This window comes from Crassostrea angulata, chromosome 8 (assembly GCF_025612915.1).
Source record: "Crassostrea angulata isolate pt1a10 chromosome 8, ASM2561291v2, whole genome shotgun sequence".
Taxonomy (NCBI): domain Eukaryota; kingdom Metazoa; phylum Mollusca; class Bivalvia; order Ostreida; family Ostreidae; genus Magallana; species Magallana angulata.
Genome location: NC_069118.1, coordinates 57,172,587 through 57,199,559, shown reverse-complemented (window position 1 = coordinate 57,199,559; position 26,973 = coordinate 57,172,587). Strand labels below are relative to the sequence as shown.

General features: G+C 32.9%; 3 protein-coding genes across 3 annotated transcripts; all 3 read right to left on the bottom strand.

Annotated features, from left to right (window-relative positions):
• Positions 1-4,255: 4,255 nt before the first annotated feature.
• On the bottom strand, positions 4,256-9,850 carry LOC128158550 (uncharacterized). Its single transcript, XM_052821423.1, has 7 exons — positions 9,748-9,850; positions 9,584-9,631; positions 9,301-9,392; positions 8,174-8,465; positions 4,751-4,798; positions 4,512-4,568; positions 4,256-4,303 (listed from the first exon to the last, which is right to left on the bottom strand). Exons 1-5 carry the CDS (start codon positions 9,848-9,850, stop codon positions 4,764-4,766), a joined length of 570 nt encoding a protein of 189 aa, XP_052677383.1. The 3' UTR covers positions 4,256-4,303; positions 4,512-4,568; positions 4,751-4,763.
• Positions 9,851-16,263: 6,413 nt separating this feature from the next.
• Positions 16,264-21,121, bottom strand: LOC128158549 (uncharacterized). The gene is made up of 3 exons (XM_052821421.1): positions 20,304-21,121; positions 19,547-19,645; positions 16,264-17,902 (listed from the first exon to the last, which is right to left on the bottom strand). The coding sequence occupies exons 1-3, from the start codon at positions 21,028-21,030 to the stop codon at positions 17,640-17,642; spliced, it is 1,089 nt and encodes a 362-aa protein (XP_052677381.1). The 5' UTR covers positions 21,031-21,121; the 3' UTR covers positions 16,264-17,639.
• LOC128161127 (uncharacterized) lies at positions 21,041-26,704 on the bottom strand. The gene is made up of 4 exons (XM_052824362.1): positions 26,692-26,704; positions 23,789-24,593; positions 21,129-22,120; positions 21,041-21,045 (listed from the first exon to the last, which is right to left on the bottom strand). Exons 1-4 carry the CDS (start codon positions 26,702-26,704, stop codon positions 21,041-21,043), a joined length of 1,815 nt encoding a protein of 604 aa, XP_052680322.1.
• Positions 26,705-26,973: the final 269 nt, after the last annotated feature.

The window sequence follows — 26,973 nt, the reverse complement described above, 5'->3', positions numbered from 1 at the left end:
TTCTAAAATAAAAACAAGCAGGAGACATTCACAGTAATTTGATTTTAGGGTAAACAGAACTCAAAATAAAAATCAAGAATGAGAGAAAAAGTAAATGATGACATCTTGAAATCAAAACAAAAGATGAGAAATAAAAAATAATTCATATTTCCGATCGTTTGTAAGGTGTTTAAACACAGGAGCAATGAGAAGCGTTAAAATGACGTTGCGAAAATTTTGCGGTTGCGCTGGGTCACTGGACGCAGGCACGTTGATCCACTTACCAATAATGATCTATTCATGCCATGGAAAAGAAACCTTTTACATTGATAAACTCTATTCTGATTTACATTTTGGTGAAATTTCAAGGGTTTATCTCTTTTCCTAAAAGAATAAGAGAAAATGTCTTAATAATTTCCGAACAACCCTCGAAAACTGATAATACAAAATTGTTTTGCCATTATGTCATGCTTACTTTTGTTTGCCATATGCACCCCTGCGAATGTTATTGTCATTTAAATTTTGGACCACGTGGTTTTATTTAACCCGTTCAGTTTCGCAGTAAAAATCGTGCCTCGTATTTATAGTCTATTTTATAGAATCTAGGTACTTGTAATCAAATATAAAATCTAGAGGTTTATCGATTTTATACTTAATCTTCATTAATTGGTGGATAAAATGTGTTCTAGAAATAAATAAGACAATACAAAAAAATAGTTTATGTCTGCTGTTGCAACAATTAACATGCTTAGTAGAGATCTCCCCTGAGGATTAATTTTCGATTTGCGCCTGACCTAGTAATAGTATCAATAGTGCAACAGACTATATATTTTTTTGCAGAATGTTCCTTGAAAATGGCTCGATATGCTAAGTTTTTCTACAAAACAGACACCCATTATTTTCCTAAAAACATGATATTGCACACCACAAGCATCAAACATGGCCATGATCGAGATGTGCAAAAATGGATTTTAAATGATTTTGGAAGATAATTTTAGGGAAATAAATGCAAGAAATTGATAAGATAACACCACGGATGTCTGGTGTTTAATATCGGTTGGAAAGCGAAATAAAGAAAATCTAGAAAACTCATTGCCATCCTGTCGCTTCGCTCGCTACGCTCACGAAGCTCACTGGTAGGATTTTGGTTGTTTCTCATTTATTTTCAAGAAATTGATAAAATCGCCGACTCCTGTGGTCAAAATTATCTTGCCTCCATTTTGTTTGCCTCGTACTTCAAAATAGGGAACCTTTTCATTTCCCCCATGTTATCGATCGAACATCTGGATAAATGTCATATTATTCGGCAATACCAATATCAACTGCATTTGCCTAATGTGTGCGCATTCTTCAAACTGCAGAGAACATGTGGACGTAGATTTTGACGCCATGTTTTTTTTTCACTTTCGATTTCGATTTCAAACGCTTGACAGATTAAGATGAATATAAAAGTTAAACGAACCCACGTGTGACTTCCGGATTTCTAACGATGGATAAAAACAATTAGGGTCGGCAATTAAATATAGGGTCTGTCGGGAAACCGTAAACAAACATATTTTTTTGTTAGGCCTAAACAAACAAGGGGTCCTTGCTTTGAGACTGATTCTCAGAGAATAAACAGCAGTACCTACAAAATTCCAGTAAATGTTTCATGAAGGTAATAATTAAAGCTTTACATGTGTCTTCAACTGCAAGCCCCAAGTCATGGATTTTATAAGTCGTAATCTTGTGTTACTTCAGCAAACCCCAGCTGGTTTCTAGTCAGCCTAACAGGAGGTTTTGACAAAGTGTACCTCTTACATCTTCCTAACTGTTCAGGAAAAGACTTTCTAGTGCAATCATGCGTTTTCATTGCTCAATGTTAAATAACATTGACAATGACAAAATAAACTACCAAAATTTACCATATAGCTATAAATGCACGGTTTGGAGTTTTTCACCACTTGGATTAATTCACTAAGAAATTCTAATAACTGCTTGTATACACAATGTGGCTTGATTATCTTGTGAATTTGACCCACAGTAGACGACATAGGATTAGTTACGCTCCATTGCAGGGCTCCCACTGTACCAAAAATCCTTTTCGCCACTTTTGTGCGGCACGAAGAACGACCCATGTTTTACAATTATTTCTATCATATCACATATACATGTGCATGTATATGTTTATGCAGACCTATATGTTTAAGATATTAATATTTTGAACTTTTTAAATATGCATGTATTGACCAATTTTTTGGTATGTACTGTATATGCAGTCTCCTCATTGACATGTTTCCATTTGCATCACTAACTTATTTCCGAGAAGTATGGTATGAAAGCTTTTGAAAATTTAAGATACTAAATTTCTACAGTTCTAGGTTTGAGATAAAATAAAAACCAAAACACTTTTCTGTCAAGAAACAAAAACAAAAATGCCATTATGGATTCATACACATACTAGATAAGAAGATGGAGTGAAATCCACAAAGACAATAATTCTTCTGTTCTAGACTAATTTAGAATAAACAAGCTGCACATTCACAATTCCTCATTTTGACAAGCCAGATGTAAAAATGAAATATTCTGCTGGGTTTTATGTCAATAAGTTGCATACAACCTCATACTACACAGCTTCATTAAAAAAAATTTTTTATCAAATGTGTTTTTTACAATAAATAAAATCCTTTGAAGAACTGCCCATATTTATCCCATTTTGGTGTAACTTTGAGAATAAAAAAATATTTTTGGAAGGCAAATATGTTGCTGTCTGTAAGTGAAGTATGTTCCAAGAAATAAGAAAACTGTCATCACTTGCAGTACCCTGATGATTTATATGGCAACCAGCTGCATTGCAATAGGTATTTAATAACTTCTAAACATGGGAACAAATATTATTTAAGATTTTTTAAAATTTTATGATGCATATTTTATTCTGTTCATAACTAAAGAAGTTTAGCAAGTTCAACAGTTTAAATTAATTTTGCCCATTCTTAGATTACGATCTCGCACCTTTAATGTGTAAATGGTTGACTTCCTTTGAGAGCACCCTTCCAAGTGTTACATAACAATTGATGGTCTGAAGCTATAAATAGCCTGGGGCTAATCTATGGTCAAAGCTGTGTGCACTGAAGCGATGCGAGATTTCCTGTTGCACGTGGTGATTGAATTAACAAAGACTAACCGAATAAACAAACGGGTGGGAATGAGAAACACATTAAACTTAAGAAGTCACCAAAAATTAATTTTCGCCACATTAAGATTTCTTTACTCCAATTTTGAAAAAGATTCGCCACTGGCGAAATTGGCGAATATTTCAGATGTGTAGTTTATTTTTAAACTTTTGTAAGGAAATTATTATATTTGCTAATATAGAAAAGAGAAGTCCTTGAAATGTGAGGCGTGTTCAGCAGAGAGAGCGCCCGCGAGCGCTCGCCAAAATTTGTGTTGCGGGTATAGGGAATTTTGGCGAGCGCTCGCGAGCACCCGCTCTGTTGAACAGGCCTAGAACTGTTGCTCTTGGGTCAAAAAATTGGGGATGGGAGCGATTCCCCATGCCAAAATATTTGTCAGGAGAAATATAGTTCGCACGGTGATCCGTTACAACTGAATGCAATAAAATATAAATGACGCTATTCACAAAATTTGATTCCCCGCGTACTCGAACAGAAGACATGACTTTCGAGATCTCTGTTTTGGCAAACCACAACAAATGTCGGTGAACAAGCGTGTGCTCCCCGTAATTCAAAGTCGTTAAATGTACAAGCTGTTCAAGAATTTTATGTACTAAGGATGTGTTACATCATAAAAATTAGTAAAACCTAACTTACCTGGCTTTAACTCCACATCCGTCCTTCTGCAATGACGGGTCTCTTCTGGGGTTATTGCGCATCTGTATAGGGCTAACTGCGCATGCGTATGACGTAGAAACCCCGCCACATTGTCCGAGAGATTTCTAATGATCTTGTCCGCGGACAACGTGGTGTCAAAGACGATTTACACTAAGACAAACTGCTTATGGGGTTAAATGTCCTACTTGATTTTTTGAACCCCTTAAGGTATTCTGTACACGTAAAAACAAAAATTTTGTGTGGTTAACCCCGCAAGCAATTATAACCCCACAAACACCAAAAATACTCACAAATGACCCCACTTGGAATACTGTGGAAGAACAGACAGACAGACAAAATGTGATCAGAAAAGCTCACTTGAGCTTTCAGCTCAGCTGAGCTAAAAATGAAATTCATTCCTAGATCTAAGTATACAATGAAAAGTCAAAAACACAAAATATACTTTCTGGTTTCTGCAATCTAATTTTTGGCATTTCTTCGTCGGATTCCACAACCTTCAAAATATAATTGAATTTTAAGAAATAACTACAGGATATAAAATCATTTGTTTTTACATGTACCCTACATGAAGACAGCAACTTTTGCTATACCAATAGTATGCATGTATTCTTTTTTAGAATCTCAAAACAATAATGCACATGGGAAATACACTCATTAAGGCATTGGTAAATTACTTTCAGTGTATACAAACAAAAGACTCACATCATCACTCTGCATAGTGGATATCTTTGATAAACTCTTTCCACCACATTTAGAGGACTACAGAAAGAAAACAAATCAAAAATATTACCACTTAATGCTTCTCCTTAAAATCTTTAAAGAGACAATGAATCATTACACTAGGCTCCACTTTACCAACATAAAAAAATCTAAATAGTTTAAATTCATTCCTATATGCATTGCATAAGCATTATTAAGTCAAAAAGGCAAAATATCCTTACTGGTTTCTGCAATTCAATTTTTGGCATTTCTTCGTCGGACTCCATAACCTTTAAATAATCAAAAGTGCAATAGTATTTCAGAAAATGCTTTTCTTTAAGGAATTCATTAATGAGATTCATAAAATGAAGGATGAATAGCAGTAAATTGACATGTGTATTGCATAAACATATTAAGTATCTTAAAAGACTGTATTAAATGAAAACTTATTAATGATATAATTTGTTGTTGTTCTCAATTTAATTTAATTTTGTAGAAATTAGATACTCATAAAAATACAGGTATATTATAAATGCAAAAACACTGGTGTCTCTGTAAATATTTCTTTGGAATTAAATTCCAGGAACAAAAAAAAAAAAAAAGCAAACCATCAGTAATTCAAGATTCAATCAATGACAATTGATAACAATCTAGTTAAGGGTCCTTAACATCCTGTGATGTATAATTTTTATGACAGTACGTCACAAAATGGTGATTTTAACTAATTATGAAACAATGGGTGCAGCTAACGACCCACAAGTCCAGAATACCACAGGGGCATTTTAATAAATAGTGGTAAAGTTTTAAAAGTTGACCCCCCCCCCTCCCCATTTTGATTTTTTTTCCTGTTATTTACAGGTCAAATACTTGCTAGAAATCCAACAAGTTTAAAGGGGTATGGTCACTGGTTTGGTCAAAAAAAATAAAATTCTGTTTTTAATTTAATGTTTATCAAGACATTTCTAATAGTCAAACATTGTCAGTCATCAAATTATAAAATAATGAGATACAGAGCTCACAATTCTCTGGAAAGTAAACAAAACTCTGACAGGTCATGGTTTTTTGTAAACATTTGAATTTCAAAGTTTAGACCAAATATAAATATAGCAAATACTAGAAACTGCAGCTTATTTATGTTCAAAACGAATTATCAGATAGAAAAATCAGCTTAAAAAGAAACTTTTTTCATGTATATTGATCGAAACATAGATGTAAACAAAAACCAAGGCATGGGCCTTGTTTAACTAGCAAAGAATTGTACGCTCTGCATCTTACTTACCGGGTATAACTCTACGACCGATTCTCAAATTTCGGTTGTTCATTACTTAAACATGGTCGATACAACGACCGTGTCAGCAAATACAGACCTTCCACTGGGTTGCATGCTGACTCACGTTTTTCATACTAATTGTTAGACCATAATTAATCACCTAATTGTGTACAGGCTTTTCCGTTTTTCCTGTTTACAACAAAGAGCACACAGCAGATGTGACCGGTTACCAGAGGATGCTCTCTCCTCCATGGCACCTAACCCTACCTTTCTTTTTTTTTTTAGAATTAAATAGGTCAGTGTTCACTCTGCTCCTATTTTGTAACTTTCCTTTGGACTTTTGAATTTGAACACTGTTCGTTATCACCACATGTCATTGTAACAATGAAAATAGAGAAATAAAATTTGACCAAAATCATGACCATGCATGCCCCTTTAAGTTTAGAAGTCTGGGCTACTATGCAGAGCTTTTCCCAAAGAAAGGTGTGGAGGACCCTTAACTGTTCAAGAACCTTCAAATACATGTACTTCAAAATGTTTACAGTTGAATTGTTAAGTCCCAATAAATAATATCAGGTGTATTTTATTCTAATTACCAAAGTACACAACCTAAATAAGTTGAACTTCAATTTCAATCTCAGGTTGATACCAATATTTTGTACCGGGTACATGTCATTGAATAAAATATCTTTCATTTCTGATACCCCTTCTCCATTCTATCCACATTTGAAGTAACATGTATTCTATAGATGTAATGGTTGTTATCAACTGAACAGACAAAAGAAAAGAAAATAACAATCAAAGGAATATTCATACAAAGAAATTAATTTAAAACACTATTATAAACCTCTTGGATGTTCTGCGTTTTAAATTTTTGTACAATTTCTTGCCTATCTAAAAGTACCCAAATGAAAAAAGAAAAATTTTACATTAAAAAAGTTAAAAGTTTTACGGATTCTTTGCAATATTTATACATAATTAATAATAAAATTTTGATGTCTCTCATTGGCTTCGAATATTCTGTGTTTTCCAATTGTATCCAATTTTAGAACAAACATTAATGGTACATGTATATGCCAATATTTCTTTCTTGAACATTCTTTCTTGAACAAGAAGATTGTAAATTATATTTTCTAGAGTCGATCATTACATTGCTATACAAAGCTACACACATCTGCATAAATTGAAAGCTTTTGTTGTCTGGAGTAATAAATACAAAATTAAAGTAGTCCAAGTATTGCACTACGTCATAATACGCATTTTACAATATTGGTTCGACTTTTACAAAGCGTTTTTGATACCCGGTATTGATTTTGCTCTACAACGGCAATAATAAGCAATTAGAACGGTGATATATGTATTCTATGAGAGATAGAAATGATTAATGTTGAGAAACTTGATTCTGTTAAAGTAAAATGAGAAACGAAGTTTCTGATTAACCAGGATCTCAGGTATACTTATATCTTCTTTGTTTTGACCCCCCCCCCCCCCCCCCCCCCCCGAATATTTTCTTTCGTTTACTAAAACCGGTTTAAATTTAAAAACAGAAGCTATTTCAAATTTAATCAATCGTCAATTAATTAATGTTTAAATGATATCTAACATTGTTGTCAGATCTAGGCAGAAAACTGTAGCAAAATGTGATTTTTACGGATTTTTTCGTCAGGGTCTACTTGGTTTAGAGCTTATAGCGTGAAAAGTAATTCGTCACCATATAATTTATTTTACCAAATCTTTTTTCTAAGATGTCAATCTATAGAATAAACACCATGAATTTAAGTTTGAGTCCATAAAATAGTAAAAAAATTACCAAACGCGATACTAGCATTGCATTTTTAGTATTCTATCTTGATACATCAGGTCCATAAAGCGTACTTACAATAATTTGCGCAAAATTATTTATGGCTTAAATAAATATTGATACTCTATTTTGTATGTTCAGTTCTAATTTTCCCAAAATTGGTAATTATCTTTAGGAGAAACGGACGTCTGGCAAATTTCAAAATTGTCAATAATTTTCGCTAGGGGGTACACCCGTCCGAGAGGTGATAACAAACAAACTAGCATGTAAACATACATATTTACTTTTGTATATGTATTGCTAGAATGTATATTTATCATTTTAAGCTAAGATTTTAATGATTGAGCCCATTTAGTGCCGAGTATAGGACTACCTTAATGAGCATTTTGGCCCATACATACAAGTCCATTAATTGTTCCATAAGCTATCATTTCACAGCAACACATCAACTAAACATTTATAGTATATGTATATCAATTACAATATTTATTAACACTGCTCTAGTTTAAACAACCATGCATGATCTAGTAATTGTTTGTACAACCGTTCAATTTCAACATTCATTTTTCACTATCAAATGTTCAATATAGTTACCTTTTCCCTTTGCCATGGCATAGATCTTGAAAGCAGATTTTTTCTGGATTTTCATACTTTCTATCTGCTCTAGGCTACAGTCGGTACTGATGGGTTCCAACCCATTTCTACCCATAATGTGGGGGATAAAATCTATGTTTCCTCTGAAATGGTGTTTAAGGGAGTCCATCCAATTTTTGGTGGTTTGATTGCAATTTGCTTTCATTTTCAAACAGCCAGTTAAGCCACTGTCACTTGGAAAAGCTCTTTTGAGTGCTTTTTTCTTTTTGTCCATTACATGGACGATCAGTTCCTGAAATGTTGAACTATATGTAATTTGCTTTATCTCAAAACACAAGCAATACTCATTGTCTAAATAAAAATTTTTTTTATGATATATCATAAACCCATATAATAGTGGGTTATTTTCATTAATAAATCCAAATTAATATGAAGATTTAATTAAAAGATAAACATCATCTTTAGGCCAAAACCATAATAATTTATTGTTTGTCGGTCCCCGCACAATTGTATTTAAATAAAACTAGACAAATAATATTAATTATTAATTTCATGCATCCATGAACATTTTGTGCTGTTTTCTGTTCTATCTCCACTCTATGTTTCGCATTTTAAATAGTTTTAATTTATAAATCAGAAACAAGTAGAAAAAATATAGATATATATGTACCGCCTAAAAATTTAGGCTACAAAAAATGGTAATTTTTTCATTTAAAGATGCATGGTCACGATTTTGGAAAAAGATTTTTTACTGGTTTATTGAATCTTTGTAAACAAAAAACAGGGCACGAGCCTTAAGTTGTTTACATGACAAAGAATTGTGAGCCCTAGCTGTATCTTGCTTATAACTCTATGAATGACTCTCAAATTTTGTTTGATTATTAGAACTGCATTTCTAAAACTTTGTAAATAATAAAAACATAAAAATAGAATTTGACCAAAATCGTGACCATGCCCCTTTAATTGCTCGCTCGCACCTTTTTTCACTGGATTTCTGACGAACAAGAAATTACATTGGTATGGCCTTATCTAAAACTATACTGAATTAAAAAAAAAACCACCTACATTCATAAGTGTTGCTTAATTATGCATAAGTAGTGCCAAAACTGAAAATCATATTTGTTTACTTTTGATTCACTTGTTCGTTTCTTCGACACTGGTTTGTGTCCAATGTTGGTGGGATATTTTTCTTTAAGTTTAGCCAAACTCTCCATTGCGCCTTAAAAACAAATTAAATAATATAATTTCATTAATTAATATAATCAATTTTGACAATTCAGTCATGAATATGTCCATAATGGTTTCAATTAATGTATGAAAATCCATCCATTCTATGGTATATTTTTTTTTAACTCGTATATGTAATGCTGTATAATAAGATATTCGTTTATCAATTTTGCAATTCAATACCTTGAGATAAAATTCCCTGAACAAACGAAGGAGAGAGGACTTCAACACCTGCAATTTCAATTTAAACCTTCATTCTGTGTTTTATGTACAGTGCTATCATTGTCAAGGATTGATACAAAGCACATTGCTTGTTTTTCAGTGAAATCACAATTCTCAGTACAAACCAGGATCTGTTTCTTTGGAGGCTGAGGGTACCTTGGTACCACAATTCCCACAAAATTTTGCCTTCCCACCAGCAAGCTGCATACCACATTCCATACAAAACATCTGTGAGATATCAAATGAACAATACTTAAAACTTATAGTACAAGCAAAGAAATTGAAACAATACAATTTCAAAATTTAAACAATAAAAAATTACTTTTCTGTAAATAGCAGCATAAAAGCCATTTCATTGTCGAATAGTCATTTAAAATAATATTGAATCTTTCTTTGAGTATTATGAGGGGATAATATTAGTCAGGGGCATGTTCAAATCCAATAAGCTGGAATGGCTAATGAGACTTTATCATGTCTCGAACAAAATGATCACCTCATAATATTCAAAGAAAGATTCCTTATTACGTATATATTATTTTCAGTAATTATGTGTGATTATTAGATGTCTATTCATGCAAACCCCTCTTGTGCCCCAACAATACATTAATATGTAAATTTATTTCCTTTAAAATATATAAACTCATGTATGGACATGTTTAAATGCATTTCATTAGAAAACTAATATTCAACAAGATTATCTATATAAAATTGCAAACACATAATAAGAATTAATGTGAAAATGTGGGACTTGTTTGGGTGGGAGCTCTCCAATTACTGCCCCCCCCCCCCCTTCCCCCATCTCCACAGATAAGCTAGCATGAAACTAGAAAAATCATTACTGCCCACTCTCATTTCACTTACAAATAAACACAAAGCAAAGAAATCCAATTAGTATAAGGAGTGGGGGTTACAATAGACCTGCCCCTCCATCTTTATAGCTGCCAACATGGAATTCCCTACCTATTTGATAACTTATACCTAATTGTTTTTAACAAAGCGAGCTCTACTGGAAAATAACAAATTCAGACCAGCTGCACATTCACTCAACAGGTTTTTAGGGGGGGGGGGGGGGGGTCAGCTACTAGGACCAGTAATGCCTTATTTGTATCGGAGCAGCAGTTCCCTTAGTCCGAAATATCTGACGTTTTTCTAGCTTTTTTAACGATTTTGATATTTACTTAGGAAAACCGTTTTCCTGGCAGGTAAATATCAAAATCGTTAAAAAAGCCAGAAAAACGTCAGATATTTCGGACTACAGTTCCCTGTATAAATATGGTTTACCATTTAACGCTCTCACGAGAAAAGGATAGATAAAAATAATTAATGAATCTGTACACTTTCAAAAACAATTCAGTTATGCCACAATAGTTGTCTTGCACATTGATCCGTCAGATTTTTTTAGGTGTCAATTTTGACCCACAATGCAATTCCAAGCATTGCAAATGGCGTTCTTGATCCTCATGTTCACCCAATAACTGAATCAAAGTAACACTTTTGAAAACCAGATAAAATATGTAATTGCAAGAACGTCATGCGTTTAAATTGATGTGCCATAAATAAAACAGTATACTTAGCATGTAGGCCTATGTTTTATTGATTTATTACAGTGATAAGTAAAGTCACACATCTGTACATATTTCGTCATAAGCTTCCCTCGCCTCAATGGTAGCACCGTAATTCGTAAAACATATTATAATTAGCTATTACTAAAAAACAGTTTAAAAACTGCTCCATTCGTTTAGTTTCATTTAGTTTAAAATCACTAACATACCTTCTCAGAAGCTTCTCAGACCGATCGCAATCTTTCTACCGTCAGACAGTTACCATGTACCTTCGGTGCTTATTCAGTTCTGAATACTCAAGCCTTAAGGTAAAGCGAAACTAGGGTCACGTGAGTTTCCTCTCAACCAGACGCTTGTTTACAGTCACGCAAAAATAATCTCCTCCACTCTACTTCATTAAAACGTTTCAAATTTCAAGCGTCCAAATAATAACCTCTGCCCGAAAAAAGGCAGAGATTATTATTGTGATTCAGAATCAGATAATCATTTCTTTTCAAGCGTCTTAATCTTTCCATCAACAATAATAATGTCTTCTTGGCAGGATTATTATCACAATAAAGAATATTCCCCGGTTATCATTATTATGTATTGTAAACTGAAAATAATTACATAATTATCTTTGGGAGGTAGATTGTTTTCTTTTAGTGTGTCCAAGTTAAAGTTGTGAGATATTATTTTTGGTTAACATTTTTTTTTGGAGCAGATTATGATAATTGTGTGCGTGTACAATTATAATTGTTGTGGCGTGAAAATAAAAATGTAAGGAAATTGAAGTGATGATTATATTTGGTAGGACATTTTTATTGTGACCATATTATATAGTAAAATATAATAATAATGTGGGGGTACCATACGGCTTTCCATACTATGGAAAGCCGTATGGTACCCCCACATTATTATTATATTTTACTATATAATATGGTCAAAATAAAAATGTCCTACCAAAAATAATCATCACTTCAATTTCTATGGAAAGCCGTATGCCATACAAGAAAAACTAAAGCATATCTTTTTTCTAAAAATATTATTCAAAATATTCTTGCTTTAGAATAATAATAATATGTAAAAGGTGTGACCGTTGGACCGAGCGCATAATGTTTGGTTTTAACAAAGAGTTTAATTTTGTAGATCAAAGTTCATTTGAAACGCACACAGTAGGATCCACCTGCCTAAGTTTTATTTATTGCCAAAGTTGAACTACATGTAAACGTCGCGTGGTTAATCTACATTATGGCGTAAATCATACGTAAGACAATTCTTCGGAAATAGCCGAAGAAAGGTACGTGATTCTGATAAATTCTTATCTCCTTTTTCAATGCTAATCAATTTTATTTGTTGATCATGATGAATTTTATTTTCTTCTTTATTTAACATCTATATTAAGATCGGTTCCTTGATGTTAATGATTTTATTTTCCATCTTATAATATGATAAGACATACGTAAAACTAGTCCTATTTCTTGATTAAATCACTGTTGAAACTTATCTAGTTTGCATGGTCTATGATTTGCATTTAGATTACTTTCAATATAAACCTTACAAAGTTTTCAGTCGAGTTTAGGGCAATAACATCACCAAACCCGTCGTTTTTGATCGATGTCACTTTTTCAACAAAATGGCGGCCAATATGGCGGCATCCATGAGCTGGAAGAAATTTTTTTATCCCTTAGTACCCATCATTCAGCTTTCATTTTTTACAGATTTTCTTAAATATACGTGTAACCATTAAGCCTTGCTTCGCCTGCCTCTTGCTGCACTCGGTATTAGTTTGCTACAAGCAACAATGATAGAAATAAACTGGGTTTTTTTATTATAATATAACATTTTAAATGGATAATGTTTTGTACTTGCACATTTGTAAAAAAAAAATGTATGACATGCCATTAAGGTTTTCGAAGCTCGATAAATAACTTCTCTAATAGATGCTTTCAATAACGTACGCCCTTATTCCTTTTTAGGCGGAGGCGCCTATTGCAATTGCTTTTATGACCTTCTACGTCAAAGGTCAAATTCCTGCTCTTTTTCATGGTAAATCTATCGAATGTCATTTCAACTAAGGGCATACAACTCTCTACCCCCCCCCCCCCCCCCCCCCACACACACACACCGTTCGACCGTTCGTTTAAACATCGTTTTTGATAATAGAACTGTGGTATGTCTCTAAATTTTTACTTCATCGTTTTTAATCATCCATTAAAAATGCTTAATAGCAAAGACAGCAAGCGGCAGATCTATGAGTTTACGTTTTTAATAATACAGGAACGAACAATAAAATAGTTCGATTTGAAATTACGTGTTCATGAGTACAGAAGGAAAAATTATTAGGGGAATAGGTAATGAATGTTTTTTTTTTTAACAACGGTGTGTATAATTCTATATAAAGATTTTTAGAATGATACCATTCCTATAAATTATTTGTAAACAATTAATTAATTGGAGGTTTCTTTACATCATAATTTATATGATAATTTTGATGACTGCATGTTTTTTTTAAAGAAGATGGGTGAATAAGGCGTGTAAAATGCCCATACGCGGCCGGACAGGCTACTGAAAAATTAAAGTATCAATAAATCTGATGGTTTTTTTTAAATCATTAAAAACACTATATATTTAACGAATCATTGATTTTTAACCTGTAGGTATGCTCAATACTTGGAATATGTTGACCCAAACAGGCGTGTACGTATCAAAATCTGCAAATACTGTCATTTTTTAGAACTTCAGGGCATTTTCTTTTATAGAGTGGGTCTGTGCTCCATATTTTTCTCATAGTCTAATTAAGGTCTATTGGAAAACAAACCGATTTCAATCAACAAAAACGTGGAGAGATGACCCACTATACATTAAAAATATCATTTTGTATCCCAACAATTGAACGTTTTGAAAAAATAATACAAGTCCAGTAGTTCATGGCCTAAGTCACACATAATATTTAAAAAGCCCACTTTGTTGTGTCTGAAATGGCTCAGTGGTTAGAGCACCTGGCGTAAGCTAACCTTATAAATCTAGGTTTTTATGTTACGGGTTCGATACCACCAGAATTTCCGACAATATTTTTTTTTCATATTTTTTGTTAAATATATCAAAAACTGACTATCATAATAGTCAGAAATTTTGCTTTTGCAAAGTTTTATTATAATATATTTGAATAGATTTAATTGGGGAAAATGAATTCAAAATTGTATTTCACTACTAAACCGAATGGGCATTTGCGCCATCTTATTCCCCCATTTTCTTTTAAAATATGAGGACTATATACCGGTATGTCTTTGATCTACCATGTTCATGATTAATTGCAATTCCAAAAAAACTCAATTATATACCTGACAATGATTGTAGATAATGTCCACACACACACACACACACACACACACACACACACACACACACACACACACATACGTGTATCAACCCCTTTTTGGGGACCTTGTCAAAATATCTCAAATTGGGGACCAAGAGATTTCACAGCATAGTTGACATTGTTCAACTCATTTTATTCTGTTTGTATCCTGATTTGAGTAGATAAAGTGAATCGTTGTGTTTAAACGAAATATCAATGGATTTTGAAAACGGGGACCCGGAAGTGGCAATCTGAGGACTTGAGTGTAAAGTATGGGGACCCTGCTCCTTATAATCAAACAAAACTGAGGACCTTATCTAGATAAGACTAAATTCTTAAAAAAAATAATGGAAACGTTCATTGCTGAAAAAACTTTCACTACCAACGTTAGCGTTTTATGTATTTTTTCTGCAATGGCGCCATCTTAATATCCCACATGGATCCCCATTTTCTGAGGATTCATACAATGATATATGATTAATTGATAATTGATCATTTCAACATTCAACAAATGAGATTTAAAACGTTTGAAAAATGTTATGTGATTAAAATCTTAAATCGCGAGGAATACTTGTACCGATAACATAAAAACCTGAAATCCTAATCCACACATACCTATGTGTATAGTTTGGGAACTTAGGCATAATAAATTTATTCATTTATTTTTTAAATATATTTAACTGAGAGCCAATAACACACACAGTACACCTTTTGATATTGACATATGAATCCAATTTAAATTAAACTGATGACAAAACACACACGGTACAACTTTGGGGACTTACACATGAATAAAGTATACACTAAACTGAGGACCTAATACACACGGTACAACTTTGGGGACTTACACATGAATAAGGTATACACTAAACTGAGGACCTAATACACACGGTACAACTTTGGGGACTTACACATGAATAAAGTATACACTAAACTGAGGACCTAATACACACGGTACAACTTTGGGGACTTACACATGAATAAAGTATACACTAAACTGAGGACCTAATACACACGGTACAACTCTGGGGACTTACACATGAATAAAGTATACACACTAGACTGAGGACCTTATACACACGGTACAACTTTGGGGACTTACGCATGAATATAGTATACACACTAGACTGAGGACCTAATACACACGGTACAACTTTGGGGACTTACACATGAATATAGTATATATTAAATTGAGGACCCAATACACATGGTACAACTTTGGGGACTTGCACATGAACAAAGTAAACACTAAACTGAGGACCCAATACACACGGTACACGTTTGGGGACTTGCACATAAATATAGAATACACAAAGTAAACATTGCAGACTTTAACAAATATTAAGCTTTATATTGAAATTATCAAATATAGACGATTAAAGTCACAATTTACTGAACTTTCAAACGTTTCCAGGGCAATTTTGCACCTTTTTTTCGCCGATCCTACATTCACCACTAAATTATAATTTATAAACTTTTGTTCAGAGTATGAGCTAAAGGCTATTCAAGGTATGAGCTGAAAGTTGCATTATTCTTCTTCCGTAGTTATTATAACAAAAATAAGTATTTTTATGTCATTCAAATCAAAATTTTAATTGTACGCAGCATGATCACAATACCACGTTTTTGCAGCACAATAAATTTCTGAACATTACAGCTCATGTGAGCCTCGTATTAACATATTTACATTTTGATATAATAAATAAATTTCTTACTGCTCTACAACAAATTAACACTAATATAAGTAATCAAAATTTATTGGCAAATATTTTCATACAATTGATAAAATTGCAATTAAAGTTGCAATTATAGTTATCATTTATCATACACTTTCAATCCATTCATGTCAGTTTAAAACTCCACTTAAACATAGGATTTAATGCTGTAAGAAGTTTAAATTTTAAAAAACATCTCCATCCATATTAATTAACAAATTCTATGTAAAACAATATACTATTTGATCATACACAAATCATTGATAAAATTGTCGTACTTAACAGTTAATTAACATTCTCTGCATATTGATTACAATACTTAAAATCAGCCAATTATTTATTTCCAAATCTCCAAATCATCCCAAACAATCAAATACCTCGTATGTATAGTGCATGTGCATACTAGCTGTAAACGATGCATCATTCATATCATTGTCAACTCTCAACATCCACAATGAAGTAATTCATTTCAACAGTATGAAATATGTCAATATCTACTTCTCCAACATTTCATCAGTGCAATTTGTGAATTTACAAATTCAAATTATTCAGAGTTTACTAATGCTGTCAGTTCACTCCAAAACCGAAATTGTAAAACACTATATATATATACATGTACATACAACATATTCTCTACATTTTGATTAAAATAACCAATTCTTATATCTATCATTAAAACATTTCAACAAATCTACAATTCTTGTGAATACAGTACACATTCTGTTGTTCATACAACTATCATCAATGCACATCAACAGTACAATTAATTTTTATATAGCAAATCTAGCTCATTAATATAATTTGCAGTATGCAAAGTTACTAAATATTTTCGTAATTTCTAGTACATTATATATTTGTCAAAATCTATTTCCAAACATCAAATCAAATCAATTACCAATTATTGTATAATTCATATAAATACTAACTGTAACCATAGTCATTCATACAACCAACAATGAAGGTAGATATACCGGTACACAATTTGCTCATTAATACTACATGTCCAGTCACTGTAATATTTATTCCAATCCCTCTGTATTTCAATGACAATGCTAAAATTAATCAAGGTCTATACCCAAAATATCTGAAAAAATTTTTTTTTTGTCATTTCAAGTTAATGTCAACTAAAAACACAAAACCATATTAGTTTTACAGTTGTATTAATCAATTCCAGCTAAAGTTATCATGGCCCTTATTCCTTAGTTATTTTACAAAGGTGAATGCTCATCACAGCAGCAAACATGACAACAGTATGTATTGGTAAAGCTATACATGGAGTATTTTCTACAAATTCGCTAATCCTCACACTTCTGTGCTTTATACAATATATGAAAATTGATGTCCACAAGCTATAATGAACTTGTAATTACTTCATTATCAAAGTAAATAAAGACAAAAAATCAGCATTTTCTTTGTTTTTTTATAAGGTTGTACACTTGATCTTTCACATTTCTCCAAGTTCTTTTGGAAAGGATTTTATCCTTTTTTAAAACATTCTCGATATCGTTCTTGCCAGGAACTTTGGACATTGCAATAAAATGGGAAAAATGCTTGTTGACTGAATTCATTTCAGATGGATTCCATGGTTTTTTCTGTGTTTTGTGACGTTTGCCTGCAGAATTTTCATCGGTAGATCTGCCATCAGAGGGTGCTTTCCTTTTCCCTAAAATTACGAGTTTTACAATATAAATTGGTTGATGATATGGTTGGAATGTGAAAAATGCAAATAACTAAGAAGACATACAGTACCGCAACATTTTTTTTCACAAGATAAATGATAGAATTTACGCACGATAGGACAGGCTTAATGCATGATAGAACAGGATACATGCATGATACAATAGGATTTATACACCATAGGAAAGGATATACTATGCATGTTCATAATTAACGAATAATCACGATATATGATCTTCACAATTTACCTGAAAATGGCATAATTTGATAAAGAAAATGTAGGAAATAAGAAATATTATGCAGAATTTCATTTTATTAAAAAAGTCAAATTATTACGAGCTGCGTCGTTAGAATAAATTCATTGGAAATATAAACTAAAATGATGTATGAATTATCTTTATCAATAATCAAAATACAATGCGTGTTCTTTAATAATATATAATCTATCTAAATATTATCATTTTTTTTATTGAATTAAATAAACAAATTAGATGACATGCAAGTTAATGTTTACACAGTAATTCAAAACACTCTCTGCGTACGATTTAATATGTCAGACATACAGTTACATATGTTATCTTGTTCCAAAGAATTTTCGATTGTACACATTATCCTATCATCTCCAAATGTTACTTATGTCTTCTTTTTAAAAATATCTTTCGACTTAAGAACTTCAATACATATAGCTTAATATTGTTAATTTGATGGAATGTTTGATAAAGATTTGCATTATTTGTTCCAATATTATTGTTAACGGAGCGATGAACGACTTATAACTTTAAAATAAAATAGCTTGCTTACGAAAAGGCAGGATACAGCTAACACGATAGGATAAATGGAGAAACTGATAAAATATAACGATAAACCTGATAAGATTACTGTACGTTAGGATAGGAATAATGCACGATAGAACAGTTCACACGCGCGATACAATAGTATTCATACATTGATAAAGGATTGTAAAATAAATAACTTTGCAGGTACCATAATTTCATATCTCATTCTGGCTAAATATTTTAAGAGAAGTAAAAAGGAATTTGTCATCTGCATCTATCATACATGTATATGTAATATGAAAGATACTAAGTATATAAAAACTTTCTGTATAAATTACATGGTCTTGACATGTACTTGATTTTTGACTGAAAATTCTTCACATTATGAGCAGACAGAAAATATGGTAATGCCAGTGATGAAGTTTATCAACTATATTCATGAGTCGTATTTAAGCTTTGTTTTTGTCTTGTTTTAAGAAAACAAATTAACTAAGAAAATCGTTTTTTTTTTGTAAATCAGAATTTGAAATCTTTCCACTCAATTAGAAACATATTTTCTAACAAATATATTCTTGGGAAAAATGTCAGTATGATAATTAAAATACATCTGTTGGGAACTGTTTTGTTATGCATGGGGGAGATGTAAGAAGTTTTTCAAAGATGCATATTGTTCAGGAAACATTTAGTTTAAAACTATGACCCTGTGTGGACTGAAGTTTGACTGTTAATGTACCCAACATTTAATCTTGAGAACTGCTTTTTTTTTTCATGCATCTAGTTTAAAGTAGAATTATAATATACCAGAAAAGGAGAATATACCAATAATAAATGTGTACTGAAATAAGGGTACAGACCTTGAGCGCTTTTATTATGAAGACTGTCTTTATCAGTCTGGTAATCCATTTCTCCATCACTCTCATCAGCACAGGACCCGTCAATTTCCTTTACCTCCTCTGGAAAAAATAATCAAAAAACGATAAGAGTAAGTTATGAACATTAATTCTTATATCATATATACAAGAAATTAGAATTCTTACCTTCATTAACTAATAAGAGGCCTACAGGCCTTGACAGTCACCTGAGTACCATATCATTTAGATTAACCTGGCTGAGGGTCTCGTTTTTGCATTTTAAGCTTCATTTTGGAGTCTAAACCCTAATCCAAATTTTAATTTTGGTTAAAAGAAACTTGCAGACTTTAACGGTAAACTTTTATAACATTCAGCTTTGCTAATAATGCACACGTGCAGTTAATTCCTAAATTATGGCAGCAATATGTTACATGTACCCATGTGAATTAATTGACCTAAAAAAAGGTCATTCACTATACGGCCAAATTTATCCCCCCCCCCCCCCCCACGAAAAAGCCCCAACCCCTGCCCCACTCCCAGTGAATTTCACAATTTTACAGTACAACAGTCCACAATAAACATACTATACTAAACCAAATCTAAAATCAAATGTTATCAAAAGTCTATAGATCAAACTTGCACAGGAGGAATAAATAATCACCATTGAAATATAACAAATGAGTTCATTTTAATAATCTATTCACAACACTGAATCCTTCCCTGTCTATATGCCTATCATCATTTAAAGAAAACAACTCACCCTGATTATTAAAGAGCATCTCTGCGACATTTTTCCCCTCGTTAATTAGCATCAACATCTTGGAGATCTTTGTTTTTTGAATGATATCCAATGGTTGCCGATAAATTTCTCTGTGGACTCTTATGTCATGGCCAAGGAATTTGGCTAACTGATCCTGACCGTTTTCACTAAGCTCATGGATTTGTGCCATTGTGGCAATGTGTTTTCTGAGGTTTGTATAGGTTATAATGTTTCCATAGCGCAATTCTATTTTCCCACATATTTCATTCAATACGTCACTTGCCCTTAGTGTTCGTGTGGAGGGTGATGGTCTAGCAAATAAATATTTTCCACATACATTTGCATCACTTCTTTTCTGCATTAAGAGATCAATGCATTTAATCATCTCTGGAGTAAGTAATATTGCAACTTTTCTTTCCTGTTTGCCTTTGAGTTCAATTCGAGTCAAAGAACGACAAAGCTCAATTTCCACGTCTGACAAACTTGATTTAAGTTCGTCATCGTAGGGAACACTGTTTTGTGCTTCAATAGCTTGCTTGTAATTGTCTACAGTAATACGCTGCACATCGCCTCCACGCTTCCTGTTAAAGAGAGTTATGTGACATAGCGTCATCTTTGCCAGCTCAATGTAGAAAGCTGAATCATTCGACAATTTCATCAAAAGTTCTTTGATTTTTTCTTTTAGGTAGGAATTAAGCTTGTACACATCCTCGCATAGAGGTAACATTTTTGGCGCATTATACTTTTTCTCACTCAAAGTTTGTCGCGCGCGGGAAGAGATGAGATCGTTCCAATCAGACTCATACAACTGAATAAAGGCTGAACTATTCTCTTGTTTTGTTATATCTGACTCAATAATTCCATCTGATCTATAAATCCTTGCACATCGTTGAAGACTATACCCTATTTTCAGTGCAAGTGAAGGAGTTGCATACATATGTGTATCTTCACTAAATCCAGCAAGGGACTTCACACATGACACAACATTGTTAAATTTCTCAGGACTAAAACAATCCTCAATCTTCTGGATACCCCATTCAGGTGTCTTTTTGGCTTCTCCAATTAGTCTGCCTAGTTCTCTCATTCTGCAGCTGATGTGGTTAGATGTATGTTCCTGGATGTCCTTATTTTCATACAGGCGCTTTCCAAATTTCAGTATGAGTGGATCGCGATATATATACATATAAATGTCATCTTGAGACATGGATAATAAAACATCTTTGTAAAATCCTCCATTAATATGTTCTGGAATAGGTAGTAAAAAACGACCTTCTTTCACTCCTTGATTTTTTTTATCAGTCTGCTTACTAACACATGTCTTAAAATGATCACTCAATGAAGTTTTGGAGTACAAACCCTTGCAACCACTACATGGTATAAATTCACTATGTGCTCTGGTCTTCTGCTCTCTATACTTCGGTATTAATGTTCCAGTTCCATTTTTCAGAACGTTGAAGTTGTGATCCCAGTCTCCTTCATTTCTTATTGTTTTCCAAATTTCTTTTCTTTCGGCACTGTTTTTGGGTAAGGAAAGAGCCTTAGCTACAATAACTTCATTTTTGTGCATTGTTTCCAAGTGTCTAGCCAGTTTTGGGTACAATTTTCCACAAAATTTGCATGCATGTTTTTTGTCCCATTTCTGCTTTCCTTTCTCTGAGTTGGTTTTCTGTACAGTGATAGTTTCCAAAGGGATAGATATTGGCACAACAATACTTCTCTCAGAATCATTACTGTCACTGACATAATCGGGAGGATTGGATGAATCTTTCAAATGTAGCAAGGAATGAACTGCATTGTCATCTGTATCACTAGCACCCCTATCAAAAGGAATTGTATTAATTCAATCTGACAAATAGCAAAACTCTGTTTCTAAAAAGTTAAGTACTGGTGTACCGTATTTTCCCGACGATAAGTCGGTATTTTTTTCTCTGAAGCAGAGCACTCGACTTATCGTCTTGATCGACTTGTCAAAGGCTTGAGGTCAGAAAATTGTGAAAATAGTATTAAAAACCTTGGTTTTAATCATCTTGAGCAGGCTGTGTTATCGAAAATTACGTTGTTGAATTCAATGTTCATCTTTAATTATTATCATTTTCACTCATCTGTTAACACTAGAGTACATATTAATAACAGTTATTGAACAATGGTGCATTGTCTTTAATCAATTAAAAGTTTTACCGTTCCGTTTTTATAAACACATTGTCACATGATTCCATATATCACTATAGTGGGAAGATAATATTGCGCAGTAAAATTAAAACCAAACTTGGATGGAAAAAATATTGCAGTAGGTCCAGGGAATGTTTCAAAGTTTTATTATTTTATTAGTAAAGAGTTGTTAGTGGAAAGTATAAATAAGAAATATTTTATGGTCAAAATCAATTTTAAAATACGTAATCGGCAATTATCAACTCTACTGTTTATACGGTAGACTGATCCCGGTTGTGTTAATAATCTTGCTAAGGCTGACATCTATAGGCCTACGGCAATTTCACTCCCTGTGTACATAAAGAGTACCGTTATAAGAGTGATTATAGTTCATTAATTAATTATTGTCCAATTCTTTATAAAAAATTTAGGAAACGTATGTATGTCGTATATAGTCATTATCAAGTCGTACAAATGATCGATTTATTCTAACAGTGTCTCTGTAAAACAATAGCGTGTAACTGTATTACTGGATACAAAGTAAACAAGTTTCATCAAATCATAGTAATTGCTAAGCTTTCTGCACTTGAAATCCCCCTTTGAAGTCCGACACGAGACAGGTGCATGCCTCTGACACCGGAAATTGTTAAACAATCATTGACCACGCGCCGAGTCAACAGGTGGCTGGTTACGTAATGGCGAATACACTGGCGATGACATAGTGGATAATTATTTTAATGCATGGGAATAAAATATTTCTGTCAAAGTAAGTTTAGTTTTGCATAACACGCGATATCGGGAATTGTTTACAATGCAAGCGACTTTGTAGATGTTGTCGGTATTTGAAAATATGATGCATAAGTATAAAGAGTAATTGTCTAAATGTTAATCATTAATAATAATTGGTAGCAATATCGGGGACATAGTGGTATTATACACTGATAATGTTACTGCAGTTTTATACACCATTTTGAAGCGATAAGTTCGACGTGTTGTGTGAATCGACATATCGCAGGATTTTGTTAAAATTTTGGCTAAAAATGAGCAATTCGACGAGTCGTCCACATCGACGATTCTCGGGAAAATACGGTACTTTAACCAATAAATTTATAAATATAAATAATATTGAATTTGCTATAGGTATGTTAATTTTTATAGTGATTACTAAACAACAAATTAAGACTGATGAACCCAATTCTGTATAAAATTCAAATCATTAATTATACTCTTATTTTTATACAATCCTTTATAGACTTTACAGAACCTATTCTTGTAAATAATGATCAGGTAGAAAAAAAAGAATCTGCAAAATTCCATTTTTTAAAGTGTCTACTTACTGATCAGTATCTTCTGAAGGTGAATAATCAGAATCATTGGAATCCGAAAAAGAAAACTCATCATCATCACCAACAAAATCATGGTGTATAAAGCTGTCACGTTTCTCTGGAAAATCTGTGGCATTCCCAGGTACACGGCTGTCAAGTTCCTCTGGAGGATCAGTGGCATTCCCGGGTACACAGCTGTCAGGTTTCTCTGGAGATTCCGTGGCATTCCAAGGTACACTGCTGTCAGGTTTCTCTGGAAAATCCTTTGCATTCCCAGGTACACAGCTCTCAAGTTTCTCTGGAGAATCTGTGGCATTCACAGGTACATTGCTGTTAAGTTTCTCTGGAGAATATATGGCATTCCAAGGTACACTGCTGTCAGGTTTCTCTGAAGAATCCGTGGCATTCCAAAGTACACTGCTGTCAACTTTTTCTGGAGAATCTTTGGCATTCCCAGGTACACTGCTGTCAAGTTTCTCTGGAGGATCAGTGTCATTCTCAGGTACACTGCTGTCAAGTTTCTCTGGAGAATATGTGGCATTCTCAGGTACACTGCTGTCAAGTTTCTCTGGAGAATCTGTGGCATTCTCAGGTACACTGCTGTCAAGTTTCTCTGGAGAATATGTGGCATTCTCAGGTACACTGCTGTCAAGTTTCTCTGGAGAATATGTGGCATTCCCGGGTACACTGCTGTCAGGTTTCTCTGAAGAATCTGTAGCACTTCCAGGTACACAGCTGTCAGGTTTTTCTAGAGAATCTGTGGCATTCCTAGGTACACTGCTGTTAAGTTTTTCTGGTGATTCCGTAGCATTCCGAACTAAAAAAAAGAATATATGTATGTCACTTTTGGACAAAAATAAAATTAATTAAGGTTGTCTAACCAATCACGATAAACAGTTTTATAAAAAAGAATGCAACATAATTATAAGATGAGGGCTTTCTTTATTTAACTGGCATGGTAAGAAAAAATCAAATTTAATAGCTAATTATGTAAATTAATAAAGAGGACTTATCTAAAATTGACAGGGGTCTTTTTGAGTATCCGAATATCTAAAATCGACAGGGGTCTTTTTGAGTATCCGATTGCAAAGTTGTATAGTGAAAGTTTATTTTGAAGCTGACAAAATATATTTTATTAATATTTCTATTTAAATTTTCAATTAACCAATTGGTCAATGAAGTTCCTAGTTTCACTTGCTTCTAATAAGATTTTACGTGCCCCAAGCAATCGAATAGTTGTGAATATACCGGTAAATCCCTGAAGTCTTTATTCTTCATTACTTTTTCCATTTTTTTCAATGTTACACAATTTATTGTAAATGGACATGTATGTATGACTTCTAATAGCAGCTGTATGCTTGCAATACAACAAAGTGGACAACTGAATCTTTTTTACATGTCTTAATGGTAACTGATTAAACTGACAAAACTTAAAATGAACTGGAGGGATTTATATCAAGGGTGATAATTGGTAACTAGTTAATTACCTGGTACATAACACAGCTTATTCAAGTGCAAGTCCCCATAGCTGTACCGTGTGTATCAGGTCCTCAGTTTAGTGTATACTATATTTATGTGTAAGTCCCCAAAGTTGTACCGTGTGTATTAGGTCCTCAGTTAAGTGTATATTATATTTATGTGTAAGTCCCAAAGTTGTACCGTGTGTATTAGGTCCTCAGTTTAGTGTATACTATATTTATGTGTAAGTCCCCAAAGTTGTACCATGTGTATTAGGTCCTCAGTTTAGTGTATACTATATTTATGTGCCAATCCTCAAGTTTTACCGTGTGTATTAAGTCCTCAGTTTAGTGTATTCTATATTCATTGTGCAAGTCCCCAAAGTTGTAATGTTACTCAACATGATGGAAACAATTCAAAATTGAGCAATTGGTTAATCAGATGAAATAAATAAACTCATGCAAATATAATCAAAAAAAAAAAAAAACTCTTCACAATGCTTAAAAACTTTAAATTCAGCAGGATTTAGACTGCTACTGCATATATAGCTTTCAAATTGTCATATACAGTCTAGACTGCCATAGCAACTCTCTGTCTTATGCGACCATATCAAGACCCACATAACATATTTTTCATTGATAAATTATGTCTTGAAACAAGTTATATCTTATTCTATACCAATATCAAAGACAACAAAAATGCTAAACTGGCTAATCTTATAATTGCATGGTTAATCTGATAATTTTTCTCGGGCAAATTGACTATAAGATTAAGTGGAACCCTCGGTATCTAGATTCTCATCTTGATTTGGATTAAATAATGGGGCGGGTGGGTGGATTTATTTTATATTATCTTTTAAAAACTATTATTTTCACCATTCATGTCCTAGAAATTACAACTGCTCTATTCCTGAAATATTTAAATTGTTAATGCTAATATGAGTATACAAACCCATTTGTAATCTTTTAATTTCAACTTAACTGCACATGCAGAAAGACATTTGTATCTTTATTATAAAAACATGACTGGAATCGAACGTTTATCCATGTTAAGCAGCCATTGCAATGTTTGTAAGTGCCGAGCTTGATATTTTTTCCCTGAAATACACTGGAGCGGGTCATTTTCAGAGAAGTGGGCGGGGATGAGAATCTAAAAAGTAATTTTATGTGGCCTAATGGCCATGAATTTTAAAATACAGCTAATAATTAAATCCTAGTTTTAAGATAAAAGATACCGTACATAATATTTTATCTATTTGAAACAATGTACTAAGTTAATAATGATTAATGTTGGATTGTCACATAAGACAGTCTAGATTGTATATAGATTGACTTTACTCCAAAGGACAAGTACTGTGAAATCATTAGAATTTGTGGTGGCTAAATATTTGTAGTATTTGTGTGTAGCACTCCCCCACAAATTTACACTCTTGACGAAAACACATTTTGAAAGAGTACCTGGGTAAGTCATCATACTAAAACTGAAAACCGATGCATCTATGAAATTTCATCCCCACAAATGAGCAATAACCCATAGTTCATGAAAATTGGCCCTCACAAATTCAAATAATACCACAGTAGTCTAATGATAACGAGTTACAACCTGTAACAAAACAAATAACAGAATATAATGCACAAAAAATGAAAAACGTTTTAAGGATGTGTATTACATGCACCTCTTTTGGACATCTACAGAAAAAAAATATATGTTGTCATTAAACAGCAAAAAAAGAAGGCCAC

Coding starts and splice junctions, on each gene's coding strand:
- LOC128158550 (XM_052821423.1), bottom strand. CDS start 9,850: ATGTTTTGTATGGAATGTGGTATGCAGCTTGCTGGTGGGAAGGCAAAA. Junction 9,632..9,747: donor CTCCAAAGAAACAGATCCTG/GTTTGTACTGAG, acceptor TTGAAATTGCAG/GTGTTGAAGTCCTCTCTCCT. Junction 8,466..9,300: donor AACGAACAAGTGAATCAAAA/GTAAACAAATAT, acceptor TCAACATTTCAG/GAACTGATCGTCCATGTAAT.
- LOC128158549 (XM_052821421.1), bottom strand. CDS start 21,030: ATGTTACCTCTATGCGAGGATGTGTACAAGCTTAATTCCTACCTAAAA. Junction 19,646..20,303: donor GATGCTCTTTAATAATCAGG/GTGAGTTGTTTT, acceptor TATTTTTTCCAG/AGGAGGTAAAGGAAATTGAC. Junction 17,903..19,546: donor TCATAATAAAAGCGCTCAAG/GTCTGTACCCTT, acceptor TCGTAATTTTAG/GGAAAAGGAAAGCACCCTCT.
- LOC128161127 (XM_052824362.1), bottom strand. Junction 22,121..23,788: donor CCTTCAGAAGATACTGATCA/GTAAGTAGACAC, acceptor TCCTTTTGATAG/GGGTGCTAGTGATACAGATG.